At 36.7% G+C, this 23,885-nt stretch overlaps 2 protein-coding genes across 4 annotated transcripts; one reads left to right on the top strand and one right to left on the bottom strand.

Moving 5' to 3' along the window:
- Positions 1 to 499: 499 nt before the first annotated feature.
- On the bottom strand, positions 500 to 10,840 carry LOC110454827 (L-aminoadipate-semialdehyde dehydrogenase-phosphopantetheinyl transferase-like). Of its 2 annotated transcripts, none has more exons than XM_021504554.1 (6): positions 10,774 to 10,840; positions 8,918 to 9,118; positions 7,930 to 8,146; positions 6,729 to 6,847; positions 4,998 to 5,228; positions 500 to 2,908 (listed from the first exon to the last, which is right to left on the bottom strand). In XM_021504554.1, exons 2-6 carry the CDS (start codon positions 9,077 to 9,079, stop codon positions 2,726 to 2,728), a joined length of 912 nt encoding a protein of 303 aa, XP_021360229.1. In that variant the 5' UTR covers positions 9,080 to 9,118; positions 10,774 to 10,840; the 3' UTR covers positions 500 to 2,725. The 2 variants fall into 2 exon arrangements, with proteins under 2 accessions (XP_021360229.1, XP_021360230.1); XM_021504555.1 differs by having other exon boundaries at positions 10,805 to 10,827.
- On the top strand, positions 10,811 to 22,308 carry LOC110454826 (GTP-binding protein 8-like). 2 transcript variants are annotated; one of them, XM_021504553.1, is made up of 7 exons: positions 10,811 to 10,985; positions 13,620 to 14,042; positions 15,168 to 15,275; positions 16,373 to 16,503; positions 18,478 to 18,577; positions 18,962 to 19,080; positions 21,583 to 22,308. In XM_021504553.1, the coding sequence occupies exons 2-7, from the start codon at positions 13,665 to 13,667 to the stop codon at positions 21,662 to 21,664; spliced, it is 918 nt and encodes a 305-aa protein (XP_021360228.1). In that variant the 5' UTR covers positions 10,811 to 10,985; positions 13,620 to 13,664; the 3' UTR covers positions 21,665 to 22,308. The 2 variants fall into 2 exon arrangements, with proteins under 2 accessions (XP_021360228.1, XP_021360227.1); XM_021504552.1 differs by lacking the exon at positions 18,478 to 18,577 and adding an exon at positions 18,034 to 18,133.
- The last annotated feature ends 1,577 nt before the right edge of the window (positions 22,309 to 23,885 follow it).

Raw genomic sequence — 23,885 nt, 5'->3', positions numbered from 1 at the left:
GAGCTTAAGAATTCCTGTCCAGCTGCATTGCCATTTTTCCTATATACAGTAACCTCCCCTTAACTCCTTTTAGATATAATTGTAGCATATTTGGATTGTATACTTGTTGTCCAGGTAGCTCAATCATTCCCAGAGATGGTATAACAATCTGAAGTCCAGGGTTCGAATCCTAGTCTAAACCCGCAGAATATTTTACACACAAAACATGTTAGTAGTTGATAATATTTTGTTCATTTCATATCTCCATTATGTTTTCTTAAATGTACGACAAGGTATATTTTTCTTTTCAAAATTGATTTATCAAAGCTATAGTCATGCCAGAAAATAAGTTTCAAACGCATAGTTTTATATTTTGGTCGTGGTACGAGGAACCTTAGAATGAAACAACAATCACTTAATAGTGCGAATGACATTGGGATTTATGTTGCTTTCAGTACTTCACCGCACAATTTAGAAAATTCAGAATTCAAAGTATTCGAAAAAAATTAAAACACACACATTTATAACAAACATATTTTATTGATCCTGGTACATTGTATTCAATAAGTTATTCTGTCCGGCTTATAAAAAGTATATAACAATGTATAAACAAGTCATTGACAACCTTAGAACAACATACACATTTCAGGTTCGGATGAATACAACTTGATGATTTGATCATTTTTTACACACTGCTGTTATTTTTCATCAGCAGTTGTTATAAATCACTTCCCATACCAAAGCGATGAATGATAAAACAAATATACAGAATAATTGCATAAAAAAGTGAATAATTCAAAACTAATCCCTAAAGTCTTCTTTTAAATACTGCCTATTTCACTGGTGTTATTAACATTTTTGGTAATTCCTTATGAATATTCATAAAAATTTCAAAGGTTATGCCTGATTTATTGAAAATTGTTCCAACATTTAAAACAACAGTGACTAAAAATTACCAATAAAATATATCTCTATTATCTGTGACCAAATAATCATTATCTAGTGTCACTTCCTACTGGTAAGTTCCCCAGACACCCTGGGGAAAAGGGACATTATCAACAAGGGACATAACCCTGTCATGATATAGGTTACGTCACTTTGGCCACTTTTATTTATCGCGATTCAAACAGTTGGACTAGCTATACTTGTATGTTTATGAAATAAGGAGGGACCTAGTAATATGATGCTGCATTCAGGCGAACCTTGACAAAGCAATGCAAGGCCTGCATAAACCTTCACAAGTCAGCCAGGATTTATACCTAAAAACAGACAAACCAGTTGTTCTGCATGAACGATCAAGCCCGACGTGCATGCTTAGAGTATGCAATGAAAAACACCTGCAATTTCGTAGTAGATGAGCAATCCTTGGAAAAACCTTAATTTTCCACACTTATACAGTGTACTGACAAAAATGCCACAGTTCACAGATAGGAAAAATGTTTGTTTATGTTATTAGCCATTTTTTTGTCAGACTGCATATGGTAAGTTCACTTTTCACGATACATGTACATCGTTTGTCAACAATTTATTCATTATAAGATTTAAAGTTTTCACGATTTGTATTAATTTTATTATTGTATACTGGGAAATATTCACTGCAGTTTGATTTTCGTATATTTCACCCTCCATAATGAGGGTGAATTTATCACTACAGCAAACATTTGTAAACAGCACAATATATATCGTTATTAAGTGTGATGGGCGAATTTAATACTGGGCGAAAATGGATTCTTCAATTGATGGGCATACAAATGATACGAAACACCCTTCAAAGATAACATCAATCATCTGTAGTACATAGGTTCATATCCCAACTTCATACAAAATATCTAATACCGTATTCGCAATAATCAGCACTCCTCCCCCAATAAATCAAATCCCTCTCCTCCTTTTTTGGGAGGAACTGAAATTATAAAGGCCCCCTCCCAGAACTGACCAGGCCCATCAAATGATTACCAGGGTAATAGCAATTAAACTTTAAAGCAGAGATTTATTTCTAGTGATCATGGTTGAACTTCCCTTAAAGCGCATGAAACTTTTTATTTTTAAACTGCCAGCAACACTGGAATGTTTATAATGATCTTCAGTAGCAGAAGTTGCACAACATTTTTCCATCATAAATCACATTTTATTATCCTAATACAAAGTGTATATATGCATTCGTGTGTATTCAAATACCATGGGTGCAAATTATGGTATTCAAAAGTAACAGTATGAATGTTATAGATAATATAACACTCATAATTATGTGAGACTAATTCTATTTTTTAAGATTTTAAGATACTAAGATGCTATTTTTTGTTACACCTCAACTTAATTTCTCATATTCTGATTGGTTGAGAAAATGATGGAAACAAACACTGAAACTCGCTAAAAATACAATGTAGAGTGACGGTGACATAATGATGTGATAGTGCAAAATGTTACCCTAGCAAAATATGTGCACATTAAGTTGATCATCAGTTAATGTGCATACAGATTGTGAAGATAAGATTTTGCAGGTGATATTTTACACTGTCACCTGTAAATAGGACATTCATTACACATAATGTAGCAGTGCAAATTGTCTATCATCTGAAACCTGTTCTCACTTTTTATTTTGCTTTGGGTAACAATGATTCCCTTGGGTTGACATTATGCACTGTTACCTTCTAATACATTATATTGATAAACTGACACATGGTATTGCCCATATTAAGCGCACTTTAGAAATGATGATTAAGACTGCGATGCTGTGGGTGTCATGTCAGGACGTCTGTGCTTTTTTGCTTTTCCATTGACTCGGGTCCTCTGCTTTTACATGAAAGTTCTCCCAGAACGACATGTCTGGTTCAGAGAGAGACTGGACATTTTTGATGACATCTCTAAAATCCAACACCTTAAATTCTCCTCCGGCAGACAGCAATCCTTCCTCCATGTTCTTGTTTACCTGCAATGGAAAACATGTTCTGTATGTCATGGTAAAACTGTTTACAAAATATTGTAAATAATAAAGGCTATAAATATTTCAAAGATAATGGGTGAGAATAAAACCTCAGGGAAAAAGCTTTTTTTTCTCTCTCCAAAAATTGTCTTGTAGGTAAAAATTCCTTCCATTTACTACACAAACATGCATCCTCAATACTGCAGTGGTTACTCTCACTTTTGCTCTCTGCACCCCTGGAATTTGACATAGCAAAATTGAAGGAACGCATGCAGCTAGCTATTTGATTGGTCTCAGGTAAAAAAACAACTGACCAATCGCCAGGCTGATACCTGTCCTTTGAAGATTAGAGGAGCGACATTCGACTTCAAAGCCGGTAAATTTTACGCAACCGACAGATTCTTTTGACGTACATCAAAGTATCAAACTAGTCTTCTCGTCTCATCCACAAGGTGGTTCACACTGAGCCTTCAATTTTGCTATGACATATTCCAGGGGTGCAGAAAGCATGAGTGAATGTAACACCTGAGGTATTGAGGATGACAAACATGTCTAGTGAAACCCAACTAATAAAACAGCCCGTGGGAACTAATACTTTGCTATAGTTTACAGGGTGTCAAAATACACAGGTTTAAGCTTTATAGGAAACGGACTGTATGATGGATATGACAGGACATCAGAATACTCAGTGGTCAGATTAGAGAGGTTTCACTGTACATAATCAATTGTGATATCCAGACAGTAATGGGTTCGGAGATAGCTCTTCTCTATTTTCAGATTTATCAACACAAACAGGTGCTATAATACAATCACAAGTTGACTTTTTCCAGTAATGAGGGAGGTAGATATTTAAACATTAAACTGCTATCAGTTGGCATTCATAGGCAATTCGAATGCCAACTAGACAAAGGCAAATTCCATGAAGCACTCAAAATTGTTGATCAAGGGGAGGTAGCCTCAACTTTGTACTTAGAGTTCCTACACTGTTGGCAGTGCATGAGCTGGACAACTTGCAACTAGGAACACAGATTGTTGGGAGAGTCAAAACATTCAAAAGGAGAATTAAAAAAAAATTTATATATTTCCTGAAAATGTACTTATCACAATGTCTGGGACTTTGATAATACCCCCCAGGTATAAACTTTAAAGCAAGTGATCAAATTGTGAAAGATGCAATTTCGGTAATTTGTCTTGTCTGTCATGAAACATAATGCCATATTTTTTTTCTTGTTGACCAATGAATGTAAAAGTCATTGTAACATAAGAAATGGATCAGAACATGGATATTACAACCAGACAAACTGGAAGTGCTGTTAAACAAGAACCAGAATTATAAGAAATATAATAGGCTGCTACCACCAAATTACATTATACAAGCGTACATGTTAAGTGAAAAATAGAAGTAATTCCATTTGTTTCCTGGCTGTTTTGGGAATATTTTTTTCATGAATTGAGAAAAATTTGACATGGTGTAAAATTATTTCTGGTCATACAAATTTGCAAAATTTCATAAATTTGTACAATCTTAACACAATGATGTAAATAAGTTGACAAATGGAATTGAGGGAAATAAATGAACTGAATAATCAACCTGTGAACAATTAGCATGAGGAGATAGATAAGTGTGTAACCATTTAACCTGTGCATAAGACAGATTGTAAACGTGGATGACTTATAACACCAGGTACATCTAACTCTGAACCCTGTCTGGTGACAAAGGGACTGTGATAGGAAGTGTCACCACGAACAAAATCATAAATTTTGCATATATATGAATTACTGAAATTCATTTTTATACTTGTCAATTTGGAAAAAAAACTCCTTACCATTTCTGATCTTTGCATGAGGACTAATTAGTTTAGTGTCACAGTCTGTACTGTAACATATATAGGCGACATTTTTTCTGCATTAATACGACATGCCTTCTTTTTATAGGTTTCATGATATCGGTTACAATTTTGGGAATTTTTTACATGATTTTTTGGGTGAGAAGGTAAATTGCCTTGGGAATGGGACCAATAAGCGGCCTCAATTTTACAGACAGGAAATTAAAAACACTGAGATCCCAAGCACTACAGCATTGTCACACACTTACGGGACATCCCAAACGTGTTTTGTCATTTTCGTTTACAGCTACTGCAATACTATGGTCACCTAGCAACTGCTCCTCAAATGTCCAGTCTGGCATCGGTGTCCCAGCTATCTTCAGAGTGGTGTCAGAAATGACACTAGAGTCTATATTTAAAGTTGGAAGGTTGAAGTTCAATCTGCCAACCTCAAATCCAATGCCTACACCGAGTGCTTTTACGTAACTTTCCTTCAAGCACTGAAAATAACAAAAATTAGTAAGGAGATTAACTTCCCAGTCGTATGTCAACCTCTTTGTGGATGTGAATTGGCTAATGTACAACCATGTATCAACCTACTGCACTAGTTGTATACAAGACCTAGATTTATATATATATTAACCTAGTCATGCAAATAAAGCTAGTGTATATGAACTTTTTGAAAAATCTACTAGACAAATGTCACAGCAGTAGCTGTGTACACATGTGTCACAGCAGTAACAGTGGACATATGTGTCACAGTAGTAACAGTCGACATATGTGTCAAACCAGAAACAGTGGACACCTGTGTCGCAGGAGTAACAGAGACTGACAGAGGACACATGTCTCACAGCAGTAGCAGTGTACACATATGTCAAACCAGTTAGAGTGGACACAGGTGTCACAGCAGTAACAAAAGACACATGTGTCAAAACAGTAACAGTAGACACATGTATCAAACGAGTAACAAAGGACACATGTGCCAAACCAGTAACAGTGGACACATTTGTCAGAGCAGTAACAGTAGACACATGTATCAAACCAGTAACAAAGGACACATGGGTCACAGGAGTAACAGGGGACACATGTCTCACAGTAGTAACAGCGGGCACATGTGTCACAGTAAAAACAGTAGACCCATGTGTCAAACCAGAAACAGTGGACACCTGGGTCACAGGAGTAACAGAGACTGACAGAGGACACATGTGCCAAACCAGTAACAGGAGACACAGGGGGCACAGCAGGAACAGGGGACATATGTGTCACAGCAGTTACAGTAGACACATGTATCAAGCCAGTAACAAAGGACACATGTTTCACAGTAGCAACCGAGGACAAATGTGTCACAGCAGTAACAGTGGGCACATGTGTCACAGAAGGAGCAGTGGGCACATGTGCCACAGCAGTAGCAGTGTACACATATGTCAAACCAGTCAGAGTGGACACATGTGTCAGAGCAGTAACAGTGGCACATGGGTCACAGCAGTAGCACTGTACTCATGTGTCAAAGCAGAAACAGAGGACACATGTCTCACAGCAGTAACGGTGGACACATGTGTCAGAGCAGTAACAGAGGACACGTGTGTCACAGCAGTACCATTGGACATATGTGTCAACCAGTAACAGTAGCCACATGTGTCACAGTAAAAACAGTGAACACAACTGTAACAGTAGAAACAGTGGACACATGGGTCAAACCAGTAACAGTGTCGCATGTGTCACAGCAGTTACAGTAGACACATGTGTCACAGTAAAAACAGTGAACACAACTGTAACAGTAGAAACAGTGGACACAGGTGTGACAGTATTAACATATGACACAAGTGCCACAGCATAAACAGTGGCCACATGTGTCAAACCTGTAACAAAGGACACATGTGTCAAAGCAGCAACAGTGGACACATGTGTCAAACCAGTAACAGTGGACACCTGTGTCACAGGAGTAACAGAGAATGACAGAGGACACATGTCCTTGGCTTTCAATGGATTATTGGTCATACCCAGAGTCTGAAGAAGAGCTTGAGTCTCTCTTTGTCTGTGGTGGGAGAGCGAATGAGCATCCATTCTTCTGCAGTGAATTGTCTCCTCATAGTTTCGAAGAAGCTATCCACATCTGTACCTGTTCAAAACAAATCCATATGCATATATCTACAACTATAATATAATAGGTTGATGAGCCATCTAAAGGGTGAAAGCAGCTTGTGTTTTAGTCAGTCGTTAGATCTTACATATAATATCCCATCAGTAAGAACAGATGTGGTTATGGTATTGACTTGGAACAAGAAGGTACATTGTATGTTAGTTTTGTAAAATCAGGTCTTTTGTCATAAAATGTCTGAATAGCAGGTAGACAAACTGTTCCAATGTTAAACAAATAAAGAAATCAAAGTACTGAAAGTTCTGCACTGTGTACAACAGCTGTTATTATCTGTGCAGGACTGAAGTCACTATAATATTTGTTCAGTATGTAATACAGTATGTTCCACTGGTATAATGAAAACACTACGACAAAATTCTAGGACTTACAGGTCATCTTATGTGTGGGTGTGTATTAAATCACAATTTTTCCAATTCAGAGTTGATCAAGAGTAAATTTCAAGCACATGTCTATGTTGAGTGTTTAAAATCTACCCTTAATTCAAGAGAATGGAAAAAGTATGACGACATTCTGTGTCAAAAAGGAGAGGAACTCATTTTTCTCACATAATAGTTATCAAAGTCTAGAAATATATATAAAATATCCATCTAGTTGATTGCACTTGCCTCCCTAATTGGTTTTAATTAGTGTAGGGGAAGTAACTCCTATTACCTTACAATACAAATCTTCCAATTCCAAATTTAAGGTGAAATTATATAAAAATACCGGTAAATGTTGTTTCAGTTTGAAACTGTGGACAGGGATAGCACCATGTTTCCCTCTAATGCAATACTGACTCTCTATAGAAAGTTAAGAGGTCATGTGACAGCTCTAAACCAATCATTTCTAGATATTCTTTTGCAATAAATGTAAACAATAGACAGCTGTAAGACCAATGTCATCAATACACTCTTTTACAATGTAACAGTTTTCTAGGGATCTCTAAAACTCATTCACCCCTGAAATTTCATAATGAACTATTCCAACCTTTGCATTGGAAGAGTTCAAATGTGTCTTCAGGGATGGATGAGTTTATAAAGAACATGTAACTTAAACTTACTAACGTGTTTCCAATTTCATGACATCCACACCGAGAATACAGTTCCCTTGTGCCGCAAGGACAGCATAATCCCCCTGGTGGGAAACGTTGAAACTGAAATTATCAACATCAGTCCTGTCTGCTATATAGGGTTTTCCCTTCTCTGATCTTGCTAAAGTCACTTCCTTAAATGGAATGTTGAGGTATTCTGAGATAACCTTTCTTATCATAAGCCGTCCAATCTGCAATAAAAAAATAAAGTATTCAGGATAGAAATAAAAAGCCATACGAGCCTGAATAAATCTCAACTATACAAAGGAAGCTAACTTTCTTAAGAGAAACGAAGTTTGCATAGGAACCTTTTTTAGCATTCTGTGAAATACCATTTCCAGTATTATAAATGTTCTGAAAGGGGGACCTAAGTTAAAAAATAAATACAATAGAATCAACGTCAACAAAACATATTTTGAACTCAAAATCGATAAAAAAAAAATAGTCTCAATATCGAAAAGACTAGGGCATATGTGAACAAAAGAAAGCATTACATTGGTATGGAGACTCTTGAAAAGGTACAAAGATAATAGGACCAGGTGTTCCAAAAGGGTTAGCACCTTCTGCTTCATTAACGACACTCACCATCTAAATCTAGGTCAAATTGACACCTATTTTATAAGTAATAATTACGATCTAGCATGTTTCAAGGGAACTTGATTGGATGTGTTTAGATGTCCACACAAGGTATACAAGCGTTGGAATATGAAAAGGGCAATAACTCTGTAAACATTCGTAATATCAGTAAACAGATTCAAACTCTTAATATGTTGCCTAGAAAAGATATTGTCTATGAACAGACAAATAGTGGGTCAGGCTGATTCCAGCATACACTGTTTCTCCTCTACAAACTTTGATGTGTTGTTTTAATAAGAAATTATCGATTGTGTAAGATTGCCCTAAACATGTTAGTTGAGATAGATTTTGTAGAAGAACAGTATTAACTATTGTTGACAAATTACCATGGAAGATTTTGCATCTTTCTTGAACACAAACTTGCTGATCCTCTGTGCTTCTTCAGGCTGGACACACTGGTTACACACGGTCCAGTCCTCCGCAGAGGGAGCCCATGCCCGGAAGTTGAAGGCCCACCTTACACTCATCCTCACATGCCTCCCAGCCATCTCTCCATCGTAGGGGCAAACAGGTTACCTTTACCCTGTCTGGAACAAAATCATTTTGATGTATCGATATATGAATTAGTACTGAATATTGGCATTAAGCTCACGCATACATACCAACACACATAGCCACGATACAGAAATGTATATTAAAGATGCTAATTTTTAATTCAATATCAAAACAAATTATTAACATAAGAGTTTTCATTGGCAACGACAATGATTTAATGACAAATTATTTTCCATTTTGTCGCTGTCTTTTTAAGAACGTGTGGCATTATACTAAATTACTTGAACACTTTTGTTAATGCCACCCTTCAAGGCCTTTATAATACAAGCACACCATATAAAATATCAGTTATCTCATGATTCTGATTTCAACAGGTCAGTCCCCGTCTTGGAACATTAAAAAAAATATATTTAAAATCTTGTAAGTGAAAGTTTTAAGGTAGCACATAACCACTGACTGTTTTTGTATGCAATTCGGACATGGCAAAACCCAGGTATTAATTGTTACAGCCCTCTAATTGCTAATCATGCACTAGTAAACATATATATAGCTGTATACTTCATACATTACAAACCACAACATTACTTTTATATACATACAGTAACACCTCTTTTATAATAACACCCACCGTGAGTCAATAAAAGAGATATTAAGGATGAATTATGAAGAAATATAAGTTAACAGCTGGTGGAGGGTAAGCAAGGGGGCAAATGAGGGAAGGAGGCAAATCAAAGTTTTATCATAATGAATACATAGCTGTCAACCCTCCCTTACATTTGGAGGGACGACTTCCTCATTTTGACCTAAATTTACTGATCTCCCTCGAAATTCAAATTTAATTCTTCATCCTGTGGTCAAATGATCTCCTAGTTACTGCAGGGTGTGTGTAATGATTATAACAGAGGTGTCTGAATCAAATGAAGGTTTTTTATGAGTTATTTTGAATTTTCATACATAAAAAGGGAAAGATAAATTGAGCAAAGCAGTTTCAGTCACGTTTCACGCACTTTCTTCCTGACGTTGGAAATGTGGAATGAGGGAGATCTCCCTCATCGGAGGTTTCAGAGGTAACACCTTAGTTAATGTGAATATGATGTATAAATGCAACATAAACAACAGGTCCTTAGGGACTGTATCAGTCACCTTGATATTTAGCAATCAAGGCAAAATATATGGGCAATTCCGGGATCATCCTTAACAGGCTGCAGCACCCTTGACTATTTTTTTTATAAAACCAGTGTTTTTTGTAGAATTTGAAGAAATAATATCCGAGTCCCAAAAATTACCGTTAAAATCCAATTAAATAACAGCAAATTTTGTTGAAATATGATCATCTGTTCAGCAGGAGTAGGCTTTTTAAATGCTTTAACACATACCACTCAAGTATACCACTTTAAGTCCTAACCGACCAAATTACATGTGCCATGTTTGTAACTTAACATCTTGAATTACAATCCAAAATCCCCGATGTATGACATTGTGTTCATTTTGGATTTTTCAATGTGCTAGAAACCGGTAAAAACTGCTTCCTCAATTAAGTCCGAAATCCGTACGTGGTCATGTAAGCGACTTCAATATCATTGATTCAACTTCACGGAACTTATCGAAACAAAAGACATCAATTAGAAAACTATTATATTGATCACTTGTATAGTGTATATATGCCCTAGAAAATTAACAAACTTACAATATCGATCGAACCGTGTACGTTTCTTTACCTATGTCCCACTTAGCATCCGGGCATTTCCAAAATGGCTGCGCCCAGTGTACGTGCATGCAGCCGGCTAGTAATCATTCACAGGATACGGCACACTCCGATATTTTTGGGACATACGTTATGAAATTTGATATTTCACTCCAAAGTACCGAACAAGAAAACAGTACGTTGTGGTTGCAGCGGTAAGTATCAAGAAACCGCCGTCTTATATTTATGAACCGGTTTCCTCTGGCCCTGCAGACTTGGACATTTTGACAGATAGATGTCTGGTATGGGCCCGACCAGACATCTATCTGTCAAAAAGCCCATGTCTGATGTTAGAGCCAGAGGAAACTAGGGCTACACAAGCATCTGATTCTGGCCGCGTCGGGTCGTTTCGCACTAAACCTGTTTGACCACGCAATTACTTCAACTTTGGTCATAAAAGTAGCCATTTATTCAACTTGGGTCATAAAGTATTACGGTAATACAAATATTAATACCCGGCCTCTTATATATATATATTAATTGTCTTGTCGTCGGTAGCAACCTTTTCGCAGCTAGTACCACTACTAATTAAGTGATTATAATGCTTGACAATGGGGTATCGGTGACCGGGCCGGTTGTATATATATAGACATGGGTATACGTCTTCGGGGTCAAATTAAGACTTTTTTAAAAAGGATTGAGCGGTGCTCATGCAGGATTGGGTCGATTGGAGGGTCCCGAGTACAATTAACCCCGTCTGGTTTTGCATATTTTTTTCCGCTCCTGTTACACTCACGTACCAGATGCAGATGTCTGTCTGTGATACTGTATACATGTATATATATAATTTTTATTGGTTCTATAGCAAATCCTTGAAACCTCGATAAAAAAAAATCATTAATAAAGAAAGAAATTTGCAAGGAGCATGAAAATCTAATGAATGAATGTGTCTGACAGAAGGGATCAATGATCCCATGCACATTTTGTGATGAATAATTACCAAAACGACACCCCTTTAACTCTTGTAAATTATAATTAAAAATACCTTTTCCGAACTTAAAGGCCTAAAATGGTTTACAATAATTTATAAAGCAATCCAAATCCATGTGTTTTTATTATTAGCTCTGACACCTGCCTGATGCTTGTGCCATGGCGCGGCGTCTGTCATCCATCCGTTGGGTCCGTCAACTTTTTGTTTAAACGACTTCTTCTGAAGATCCATAAGGCATAGAGTCATGATATTTGGCCAGTAGTATCATAGATGGAGTCCGACAAAGTTAGTGAATGAAAATGACCTTGACCTACTTTCAAGGTCACAGGGGTCAAATAGGTGAATAGGTGTAAACTTTCAAACGACTTCCTCTAGAGATCTGAAAAGCCTAGAGTCATGATATTTGGCCAGTAGCATCCTATGATGAAGCCTGAGAAAGTTTGCAAATGAAAAGGACGTTTGGTTTACTTTCAAGGTCACAAAGGTCAATAGGTCAAAACATTCAAACGACTTCTTCTGAAGATCTGAAAGGCATAGAGTCATGATATTTAGCCAGTAGCATCGTATGATGAAGTCCTACAAAGTTTGGGAATGAAAATGACTTTGACCTACCTTCAAGGTCACAGGGGTGAAATAGGCCTTAACCTTCAAACGACTTCTTCTGAAGATCTGATTGCCTTAAAGTCATATTTGTTCAGTAGCATCCTATAATGGAACCTGATTATGTTTGTGAATGAAAATGACATTGACCTATACTTTCAAAGTCATATGTCCGTCATGTGACACCATCCTTATATTTCCTTAGCTGTTGCTAAAACGATAAACAAATAACAACAAACAAATCCCTTCAACACACTTCTGAATATCCGAAACGTGTCAAGTCCTGCTCCTATTCCCCCACCAGCATCCTCTGTTTGAGCTCAACAACATTCGCACATGAATATGCCCTTGCCCTATGTATACTTTCAAGGTCACAGGGGTCAAATAACTGCGTGGTAAACCTTCAACCTCTTCTGATTATCCAATCAACCTAACTACACAATATTGACCAACAATTCCATGTAACAAAACAAACAGGGGAGCAATACAGGCCCTTCTTGGCCTGTGGTTAGTTAGGCTGTCATGCAAGTAAATAGGATACTTTTCCATTTCAGGATCAATCTCTATTTGTGTATGTATACAGTATAAAAATATAACCTCCCCTTTAATTAACAGCTCAGTTTGTTAGGGTGTCTGAGTTGAATGATTGGAGGTCGATCCAAGGTTTGAAAATACTGGTCTGGTCACATTTTTACAGTTAAAACACTGTTGTCGATTCCATGAGAGGGATTCTTAATAGTTTCTAAACTTTTGTTATTTCATATAATCAAGTTTGTGTCAATAAAAAACTATGTGTATTCAATATTGTAAAATCTAACAAGACGTTTATGATATCACAAAAGAGATTTAATGATTTTCACATTTTGTAATGAATGTGAATTAGGAAATCAGCACCCCATGATATTCATGTGCCTTTGAACATCGATAATTTATCAAAACACCACTTTCTAACGTAATGGACTTGTCTGTTAAGTGGTTTAAAATAAAGCGATCAAAATTCCTGTTCTTCTCTAATATACAAACTTTAATATTAAAATCAGACCTCTCAAAACCACTTAGTTACTTACCCGGTACGCTGAGAGCTCTCAGATTGCTTCTATATAATTAAGTTTTTAACCGACTTTGCAAGATCTTTTCCACTTGATAAATGGGAAATGGTTGAATATTTTGTGCAAATCACTTATAAAACAAAAAATTTCATTATCTGTTAGGTTTATCATATGACTGCACTGTATTCTGATTATAATTCTTATTTCAGATAACAACAAAAATATTCTTAACCTCAGTAAGACAATTGACCAGAATGAATAAGTTCCGCAGATTACTCGGGAATCAAGGAATGGTTGTGCTTTCTAAACCTGGCTTCACCTGGAGCAAGCTTTCAGCACTGCTGAGTAACACAACGCTTGGATCTTTTGGTATCAGCACATCCACAAATATACAATGCTTGTCAGCAACAGACCAGAAAAAAACACAACTGACACCTTATAATCCAATCAGCGAGCTTCAGCCGTTTGTAGCTGTGCCTATTATACCAGAGGGAACCGCTTCTTTCAATCCTGCAGAATCTGAAATAAAGTTTGCTTCAAAATTCTTCACACCAAAAGATGAATCATACAAGATAAAGCATATAAAGACAGCTGCTGAGATAGATAAATTACCCAAGTATGATATTCCGGAGGTAATTTTTCATTTTGAAAAAAAAAATATGACATTTTATAAAGATCTTACACTTAGCATGTAATTCCTGATCAGTTGTAAGAAAATTTCTCAAATCTCTTGACAATATTTCTAAATTAGATCTTTCTTTTTTAATATTACCGTCATTCATTCATTGCATTAGAAATATCTACACAGCATAAAAAACAGCAATCTTTATTTTATCTCTGAAACCCATGTGTGTTCTATATACATGTATCCACTCTTGACACAGATAATCTCTGTCCCTTTAGAATACGTCATGACAAAATTGAAGGATCGTGGAAAGCTCCGTTGAAGAAAACCTGACCTATTTCTAGACTGATACCTGTCCTAAGGCTTTGAATATAACAGAGGAGTTACACCAGCTTCAATGCCTGTTGATATTATCACAGTGACTATGCTACTGCACAGTTCTATTTATCTTCATCATAGCAGGCATTAATTAGACTAGTCTGCCAAGTGGGGGTTGCGGTGGCCATGTGGTTATAATTAAGGCATCTGAGTCATTCTGCTACCATTTGCCCTCCACCACTGGGTCGCGGGTTTGAGGCCTACGTTGGGCAGTCGCCAGGTACTGGGCTTAGGTCATTGGTTTTTCTCTGGGAACTCCAGGTTTCCTCCTCCACCACAAAAACCTGGCACGTCCTTAAATGACTATAGCTGTTAATAGGACGTTAAACACAAACAAACAAAGTCTGCCAAGTACCGTACTTGTATCGATCCATCCGCAAGGTGACATGTAAACAGCCTTCTATTTTGTCATGACATATTCTATAGGAGCAGGTGTGTGTATATCGAGAGCAGAACACATGTTCTTTGAAGATGGATACGCCTCAAAATACTATCCAAATGAGCTGTAACTTAAAAAACATGTTGCATTTTCATTCTTCAAATAAATAATGATGTCAGCTTACTGTGTACCGGGAAATGTTCGCCCTTCTTATTTAATTACTATGTATATTATGTTGTTGACAAATGTTTGCTGTAATGATAAATTTGTCCTGATTAAAGATGGCGAAAATCAATATGCAGCAAAAATTTCACGGTATTCAGTATATGTTAGTGATTCCAAGTTTTAGATGTTAAACTTACATATGTATTTCAGGTGGCGTTTATTGGTCGGAGCAATGTTGGGAAATCCTCTTTGATACACACCCTGTTTTCCAAAGCTCCAATCACAGTTCTTAGAAAATTATCGGTGTCATCCAAACCAGTAAGTAATGTCGGGTGACAATCTGTTCTGATAAAAAAAAATCTTAAAATGTACGTTTGTGCATACCTTTGAAAAGGAAATGTACTCCAATAAAAGAACTTATTTTATGAATTCAAAATCTTTGCTAGATGGTGTAACATGTTCAGACCTAACAAAGTTATATTTGTGTTTCTTGCTTCGAATCCACGAGAACAAGGTGGTCTTATTTTCTGACATGTGATGTATTATACAAGGTTAAGGTTAGTTTCATGCAAATCTTTTGTTAGGTAAATATGCATGATCAATCCATTTGAGAACATTTGGATCCTTAATTTGAACACAGGTAAAGATAGACATATACCATCGTTTCAGTACCCACTCTTACTACAGCCAGAGGTCAAAAGTCCTCCCTGTGATGTCAGTTTCCCATTGGATTCTATGTAAATCTACTTATTTTTTTCAAAATGTTTTAGAGCCTTCATTTGACATCCAATTTTTATAAAACTGTTAGAGAATTACCCAGTATTTCTTGTGGTAATCTTTATACATGTATTATTATCCATGCCTCTAGATCTGTTGTTGAGATATTACTTTTCATCCCTGTATAAAAGTTATACTTTGATGTCATTCCCATAGACACAATGGTTAATTTTGCGGTAATAATTGTTTTGGACAATTTGAACTCATCATGGTTAGAAGTCTATGAAACAGGTTATTATATAGAAGTATTACCAATAGAAGCACTAGCTAATTCTTAAGCTATGTGACAAATTTCATCAATTTTTGACAACTCTATAAACGAAGCCAGGTAAAACTAATTTTAGAAAATTAAATTAACATAGAATCTAATGGGGAAAATGATGTAATATAACATGAAAGACTTTTGAACTTTGTTTGTGCATCAAAAAAATAAATTGTCTTAGACATTTCTGTGAAAACAAACCCTCTAAAAGTTAAATACAGGCACTTTATTTGAGTGACTAATTTTTGTTACTGTTGGAGGTAAAAAAAACGGGGGGGGGGGGGGGGGCAGTTTTTATCACAATTATTTGTTCTGTTTGGCCTTCCTATTCAATTGTATGAGGTGTAGCAGTAATAGACGTGGTCTGCTGTTACAGGGGCGTACCAAGGCACTACAGTTGTACCAGGCAGGAGGGGCCTTCACACTGGTCGACATGCCAGGCTACGGACATAACATGCCCTCCTACTTCGTAAACTGTGTGGAAACCTACTTTCAAAAAAGGACAAAGTGAGTGATCCAGTAGACACACAACAAGGGGTAGATTTTACCACAGGCCTAGTCCAGTGATTTGTTATATGGGCCAGTTCATTTTGCGAAGAACAAAGTCTTCTATCCTTTTTTTTTATTAAACCCATCAAAACTGGTATGAAATGCAACATCCTGAAAACATACATGTATATGCTCCAAGGAAACATACAATTACCTTTCAACATTAGGTTTTTGCGTTTAAGTTAAGTTTCTCTAAAAGTGTAAGTTAGTTTCTCTAAAAGTATAAGTGCTAGACCAACCAAACTTGGACCATTGGTGCATCTTAGGTAGAACATCTCAACCCATGCATCAAATACTGGATGTGGCCTACCTTTTATGGTCCATGTACTTTGTCAGCATCTCCATCAACATTAAGTTTTTGCGTTTAAGTTTGTTTCTCTGTTATGTGCATTGATGGTCAAAACAGGGCATAAGCGAGACATATCAATCTGAATGGCTTGTTTTTGCATCAAATTAACTGGTCCATAGGTAGCTGACCCTTATATTGACTCTGGACTTTTCGTAGTTGTCATAGAATTGAATCCTGTAAATCTAGCCATCTTCCATCATAAATATATCTTATTTTTATCATCTTGAGACATGACAGACCACTTGAACATGGGTATCATACCGTGATCCACTCTTCAACCTTTTTTACTTTCAACTTCTTGAAAGTGCTTCAAATTACTAAAATGCAATTACTAATAGTTTGACCAAAAAGCTGCCAAAGGAGATGGTCTCAGAGAACGTTTCAAAAATGATTTTCTTGAAGTTAAGATATTGTCATTTTAAAAATTTATTATTTCACACAGGTTTGGGATGTTCTCTTGAATTTATTCACATTGTGAATTTGAAGCAGTAAAGAGGACATGCCCAGGATTTTAAACAAATGTTTATGCATGTGTTTGGAATATGTCTACTGAACTTTTTCAATTGTCAGACTTTACAAAGTTAAGCAAGTTCGTTTTGTCCTGAGATGTATGCTCAATGAATTGGTGTAGCATTGAGGAAGTTGGTGGTCTTCATTTTGTTAGGAGGCACGGCAGTCTGGTGGTAGGATGCCTGGCTCGTAACCGAAGGGTTGCGAGTTCGAGTCACGTCACGGCACTGTTTTGTATCTTTGAGCAAGATACTTTACTCTGCTTGTTCCAGTCTACTCGGCTGTAAATGAGGGCGTGTTTGGGCAGTGCTAGAATTGTTAAATGCTAGCTGTGAGCGCTGAAATCAGCACCGTCCGTATGCTCCCCAGGGAGTTGAGAAAGGTATTGGCTGGATGCAAAGGCCCTATAACCAGGGATAATTATTTGTGAACAGCTTTGAGAAGACCTACAAACTAGGATGTGATAAAGCGGTTGTTATTTAGAGTCCTAAGAACATCAAACTATTATTACTATTATTATTCATTGATAAGGTCAGTGAAACATAGATGAACAATACAGGCCCATTTGTCCTCACATTTATTTCACATACTGCGATAGAATTATTGAAAAACCTGACTTTTTATTTCAGGCTAGTCAGATCGTTTATATTAATAGATGCAGTGATGGGGATTACTGAGACTGACCTGATAGGTCTACAAATGATGGAGGAAATGGTTATCCCTTATGTAGTGAGTTGTCTACCCTTATCAATATCAAAATTCAAGAACATCCTTAAAAAATGTTTGCTTGCAGTTTCAGGACTGACTCACTAAAGATGGAACCCACTCAACCTATTTTTGAACTTTCGTGAATTATTTCTTTCTTGCTGAAAAATAGCTGAAACTGAGGGACTTTATTTTTACAGAAATGTGATATTTCGAGAGAGAAAAATCAGAAATTCCTACTAACTGAAAAAAAGAATATCAGAAGGGAAACTGCAAACCATTTTTTAAGGATGACCTTAAAATTGTAGGGGTTTTATGTAATTTTACCATTAAACACAGTCGATGTTGATTGTGGCTGACTGTTGTAGCTTGAAGGTGGTGTTCATTCTGATCGACTCTGAGATAGGATTGACTAGACTGGATAAGGACATGCTGGAGAAGTTACATGGCTTCTCCACAGTTCACTGTGTACGTAGTCCAATAAATGTACTATTCATTTTTGCGTAAATGCACCTTAAGTACTGTTAAGTAACTGGTCTTGCTATACTTTGAATTTCCGCTACTCAGAGTGCCTCAAGATTGCAATATTACACCGCAAAGTTAATCAGATATATGGTCTTGTTAATTTAATTCAAAACGGGGTAAGAAAAATAACATATTTTGCACACACTTTCTTGTTCTTTAAAAATAGAAACCAACTGACAATGTTGAAAAATGAACACTTTTGCAGTTTAAAATTTAATGTTAAATGACTGAACTAGTAAAAACCTAACCATGACAGATTCAGAAAAATATAAGCATTACAACATCATTTTAGCCTCAAAATAAGTAAAACCATTTTTTCCTTTTCAGTTGGTGTTGACAAAGATTGACAAGGTTAACAGACACCAGTTAGTGAGGAACCTCATGTCTGTGATGAATTACAGAGACGAGCACAGCAGATTCTGCCTTCCACAGCCGTTCCTCGTCAGGTAATCCTCATGTATAATACTGTCTGCCACAGCCGTTCCTCGTCAGGTAATCCTCATGTATAATACTGTCTGCCCCAGCCGTTCCTCGTCAGGTAATCCTCATGTATAATACTGTCTGCCCCAGCCGTTCCTCGTCAGGTAATCCTCATGTATAATACTCTCTGCCACAGCCGTTCCTCGTCAGGTAATCCTCATGTATAATACTGTCTGCCCCAGCCGTTCCTCGTCAGGTAATCCTCATGTATAATACTGTCTCCCACAGCCGTTCCTCGTCAGGTAATCCTCATGTATAATACTGTCTGCCCCAGCCGTTCCTCGTCAGGTAATCCTCATGTATAATACTGTCTGCCCCAGCCGTTCCTCGTCAGGTAATCCTCATGTATAATACTGTCTCCCACAGCCGTTCCTCGTCAGGTAATCCTCATTTATAATCCTCCCCGCCATAGCCGTTCCTCGGAAGGTAATCCTCATTTATAATACTGCCAGCCACAGCCATTCCTCGTCAGGTAATCTTCATGTATAATACTGCCTGCCACAGCCGTTCCTCGTCAGGTAATCCTCATTTATAATACTACCCGCCATAGCCGTTCCTCGGAAGGTAATCCTCATTTATAATACTGCCAGCCACAGCCATTGCTCGTCAGGTAATCTTCATGTATAATACTGCCTGCCACAGCTGTTCCTCGTCAGGTAATCTTCATGTATAATCCTGCCTGCCACAGCCGTTCCTCGTTAGGTAATCCTCATGTATAATACTGTCTGCCACAGCCGTTCCTCGTCAGGGAATCCTCATTTATAATACTACCCGCCATAGCCGTTCCTCGGAAGGTAATCCTCATTTATAATACTGCCAGCCACAGCCATTCCTCGTCAGGTAATCTTCATGTATAATACTACCTGCCACAGCCGTTCCTCGTCAGGTAATCTTCATGCATAATACTGTCTGCCACAGCTGTTCCTCGTCAGGGAATCTTCATGTATAATACTGTCTGCCACAGCTGTTCCTCGTCAGGTAATCCTCATTTATAGTACTGCCTGCCGCAGCCTTTCCTTTTCAGGTAATACTCACGTATAATACTGACTGCCACAGCTGTTCCTTGTCAGGTAATCCTCATTTATAATGCTGCCTGACACAGCTGTTCCTTGTAAGGTAATCCTCATTTATAATACTACCTGACAAGGAACAGTTCCTTGTCAGGTAATCCTCATTTATAATCCTCCCTGCCACAGCCGTTGCTCATAAGGTAATCCTCATTATTAATACCGCCTGCCACAGCCATTCATTGCCAAGTAATCCTCTTTTATAATACTGTCTGCCACAGTCGTTACTCATAAGGTAATCCTCATTTGTTATGTGAAATGAAATATATGTTTGTATTTCCTTAAATTCCAGGAAACATTTCAAGTCAGAAAGTCTTACATAAAGAGTTATTTACTATTGGGGACATAAGATAATTACTGCCCTAAAAACATAGTGAAGTATTAGGAAAAAAAATGACAATTATTGTGCAATATATTTGTATTTTTAGCTCTTTTCCAAAGGAATTTTTCTTATTTTGTAATCTATCTATCAAAAAATATTGTGATAACACATCTTTTTCATAAGTAGAAAGGACAAGTTAGGTTAAGTTCTTGCTGAAGTTTACTTGCCCCGGACTAGAGGACTAGTGCTTTAGTGTCAGTTGGATGTGGGTAGATTATACACCAGTTTGAAAATGTCTAGTTGGTACAGCTCAAAATCTTTGCCCTAAATATAAACTAGAACTGTCATCTGGAGGATAACTAATATCCCTCGCAAATGCTGGTAGTTTATACATCATTTAGGGACCTTGACCTTGCACAAGTACATCAGATAGTGATCATCAATGCAAACTTTCAATGAAATCCACCTGTAAGTTAAGGAGGAGTGGTGCAGACAAGTGTTTAGCACAAAGGGGCATAACTCTGTCACAAAGGGCCATTACTCCCTTAAAAACTGTTGTTACCTGAAAGTAATATGCTGGTGCCCAAGCACATCAGATAGTGATCATCAATGCAAACTTTCAATTTCATCCACCTGTTAGATAATCAAGAGAAGTTGTGCGGACAAGTTTTAAGGACAAAGGGGCGTCACTATATCACAAAGTGTTGAATTCAAAAATTAAAATACTGTTGCACAACTACATAAAACATTTATCCTTCAAGCAAAGTTTTAATAAACTCTGCCTGTTAGTTAAGACAGAGGAATCTGGACACGTTATTTTACATAAAGGGCCGTAACTCCCTTAAAAAGTGTTGAATCTGAAATTAAAATGCTGGTGCACAGCTACATAATACATGTATACTGATCATTCATGTGAACTTTCAAATCTGCCTGAGAGTTAAGATGGGAGTTTTCCAGACAAGTAACTGCGGATGACCGACATCCAGGGTGATTCCAGTATAACCACACACACACCCTAACTTCGTTGCAGGGTGTATAATGATACATTTTTTTTCATTGCGTTTCTTCTTCTTTTCCAGTGCCCACTCTGGTGCAGGGATAGAACTGCTGCAGACATTTATCGCCTATGTGACTGGTAATATGTTAGTGACCGGATCATGATGAGGGATACAGTGGCTGTAGACAGTCATCCTCAATGTGATGGGCTTTCAGACACTGACCGGATCATGATGAGGAACACAGTGGCTGGCTGTAGACATTGTTGCCAACATGACTGACTATCAGACACTGACCGGATCATGATGAGGAACACAGTGACTGATTTGTTGAGTGTTTGACTGAAAGTTATATTTAATTGTTGGTCGTGTTACTTGAAGTGTGAAAGTAAACCATTAATTTTGTACTACTCTCATTAGAAACAGTATATACTGAATATCGGGAAACTTTCAATGAGTCAAATATTTGCCCATTACCAATTAAATCCATATTTGTCCAGTATAAATTTTACCTTTTACATGTCATTTCTATTAAAGGGCATGCTGTACACTTATATTCACCATCATGATAAATTTGTCTTCATTGTGGAAAATTAAAAAGGGTGAAAGTTAAACTGCCACAAAAAAAATCCCAGTAGACAGTATCCTGATCAGTGTTAAAGCTGCAACAACCTCAATCGTTTGAGGATCTGATGTTATAACAGGACTGAAAACTCTGAAAAGTTACCGATTCAAGCTTTATGCTGAACAAGATTTCTGGGTGATAGGCTGTCACTGTGAGAAAACATAATAAAACCACTTGTTCATATATTTGTGATTTATTTTATATTTTGTTAAATTAGTAATCATTAATAACATAAATAACAAAGGTACATTACATTTGAGTTCAATTTGTCAATGTTACCTTTACACTGTTAAAGCCCGAAAAATTGGTCCTTTCAAATACCTAACATAGATTCTTAAAGCTCAAGTTTCAGGGATAATACAATTAAAGCTTAGCAGACCTTAACCCTTTCACCCCTAGGTAACTTTGGTAGACTCTTCCATACATTAATCTAGATTGGTCCATTATGGTCTACAGTGGTGAAAGGGTTAAAAATTAATGTAGGCCTGAAAGTGCAAGAGAAAACTAAGTCTGTTCCTGTTTTAAACATAACTCTGGTCCAAGCAGTGTTAAACATGGTCAGAACATAATAAAGGAAAAGCAGCCTTGTTGGAGATCCACATATACAAGTGTATGGTCAACAGATAGACACTTAACTAGGCAATGCAAATTTTGAAAATGCAATTTTGAAAAATAAACCAAAAAAAAAATGAAAAAATTCTGTTCAAATACATTGTATTGAGGTTTTATATATATAAATACATGTATACAGACTTTAGGAATTGTTGAAATTTTACAAGATCAACATCAAATATAAAAGAAACTTTGCCTAGCGACTCACTTACCACAGCAGTAGATATAGAAATATTGACCGTGAGAGTGTTACCTGTGCATGTGTTTTACATGTCACATGACCCGACTAGGTGTGTAACCTATCGCATCATCTGTATAGTGTCAAGTGACGTAGTATATCATTTTTCGGAGTGCATGCTTACCAAGGGTCGAACGTCGGAGAAGGGGGAGTTCCGGATCCCCCTACCATAATTTGAAAAAAAATCAACTAGGTCATAGAAGCAATCTCCCATGTTCTAGGGACTCCATTTAGTCTGATTATAAACAAGTAAAAACCGACTTTTTATATGAATAATATTAAATTGTGTACTTCACTTAGTAGATTTTTATTTACATAAACCATCGAGATTTTTCAATGTGTATCAACATAAAAAATAATTTTCAAGATTTTTTTTTTTTTTTCATATCTTTTCATTTTTATTTATGATGGACAGTCCATATCAATCATTAAAAAAAAAGAGAAATTAATAAAAACATATGATTGGAAAAAAATCTTAGTGTATGCTTAAGTATACAAGGAAACATGTATTGCTACGCCAATGGTGTTTATGGGTGTGACAACTCTAAATGCAGACTATTGGTGACCTCTGAACTCCTAGCAGGACATATAGTACAACTATTGAGTAAATATAGAAATACCTATATATATAATTTACATACACTACATCATCAATCTCAATCAAAATACAAAAACTCAAGATAAAATTGATACTATAATTCTAACATTAACAAGACAACATCACACTTAACAGGACAAGAAGGCAGCCTTTTGATTTATTATTGATATCCTTAAAATCTCTCATCCTGAGTTAATAAGAAAAAGTATTATTTATGATACAAAAGACAAGGCAATTTTAGGCAATTAAATCAATCTGAAGTCACTTTTTTATTCAAATTAATTTGAATAATTAAATTTTTTGATCCTCAACAT

This window comes from Mizuhopecten yessoensis, unplaced genomic scaffold (assembly GCF_002113885.1).
Source record: "Mizuhopecten yessoensis strain PY_sf001 unplaced genomic scaffold, ASM211388v2 scaffold8071, whole genome shotgun sequence".
Classification (NCBI taxonomy): domain Eukaryota; kingdom Metazoa; phylum Mollusca; class Bivalvia; order Pectinida; family Pectinidae; genus Mizuhopecten; species Mizuhopecten yessoensis.
This window is presented reverse-complemented; position numbering and strand designations above follow the sequence as displayed.

What these genes read in the sequence shown, in the direction of transcription:
- LOC110454826 (XM_021504553.1), top strand. Translation starts at nt 13,665, where the DNA reads ATGAATAAGTTCCGCAGATTACTCGGGAATCAAGGAATGGTTGTGCTT. An exon ending in CCAAGTATGATATTCCGGAG is followed by an intron (nt 14,043 to 15,167) that starts GTAATTTTTCAT and finishes TATGTATTTCAG; the next exon opens with GTGGCGTTTATTGGTCGGAG. An exon ending in TACTTTCAAAAAAGGACAAA is followed by an intron (nt 16,504 to 18,477) that starts GTGAGTGATCCA and finishes TGACTGTTGTAG; the next exon opens with CTTGAAGGTGGTGTTCATTC.
- LOC110454827 (XM_021504554.1), bottom strand. Translation starts at nt 9,079, where the DNA reads ATGGCTGGGAGGCATGTGAGGATGAGTGTAAGGTGGGCCTTCAACTTC. An exon ending in AAGATGCAAAATCTTCCATG is followed by an intron (nt 8,147 to 8,917) that starts GTAATTTGTCAA and finishes TTTTTATTGCAG; the next exon opens with ATTGGACGGCTTATGATAAG. An exon ending in AGCTCTTCTTCAGACTCTGG is followed by an intron (nt 5,229 to 6,728) that starts GTATGACCAATA and finishes TGTTATTTTCAG; the next exon opens with TGCTTGAAGGAAAGTTACGT.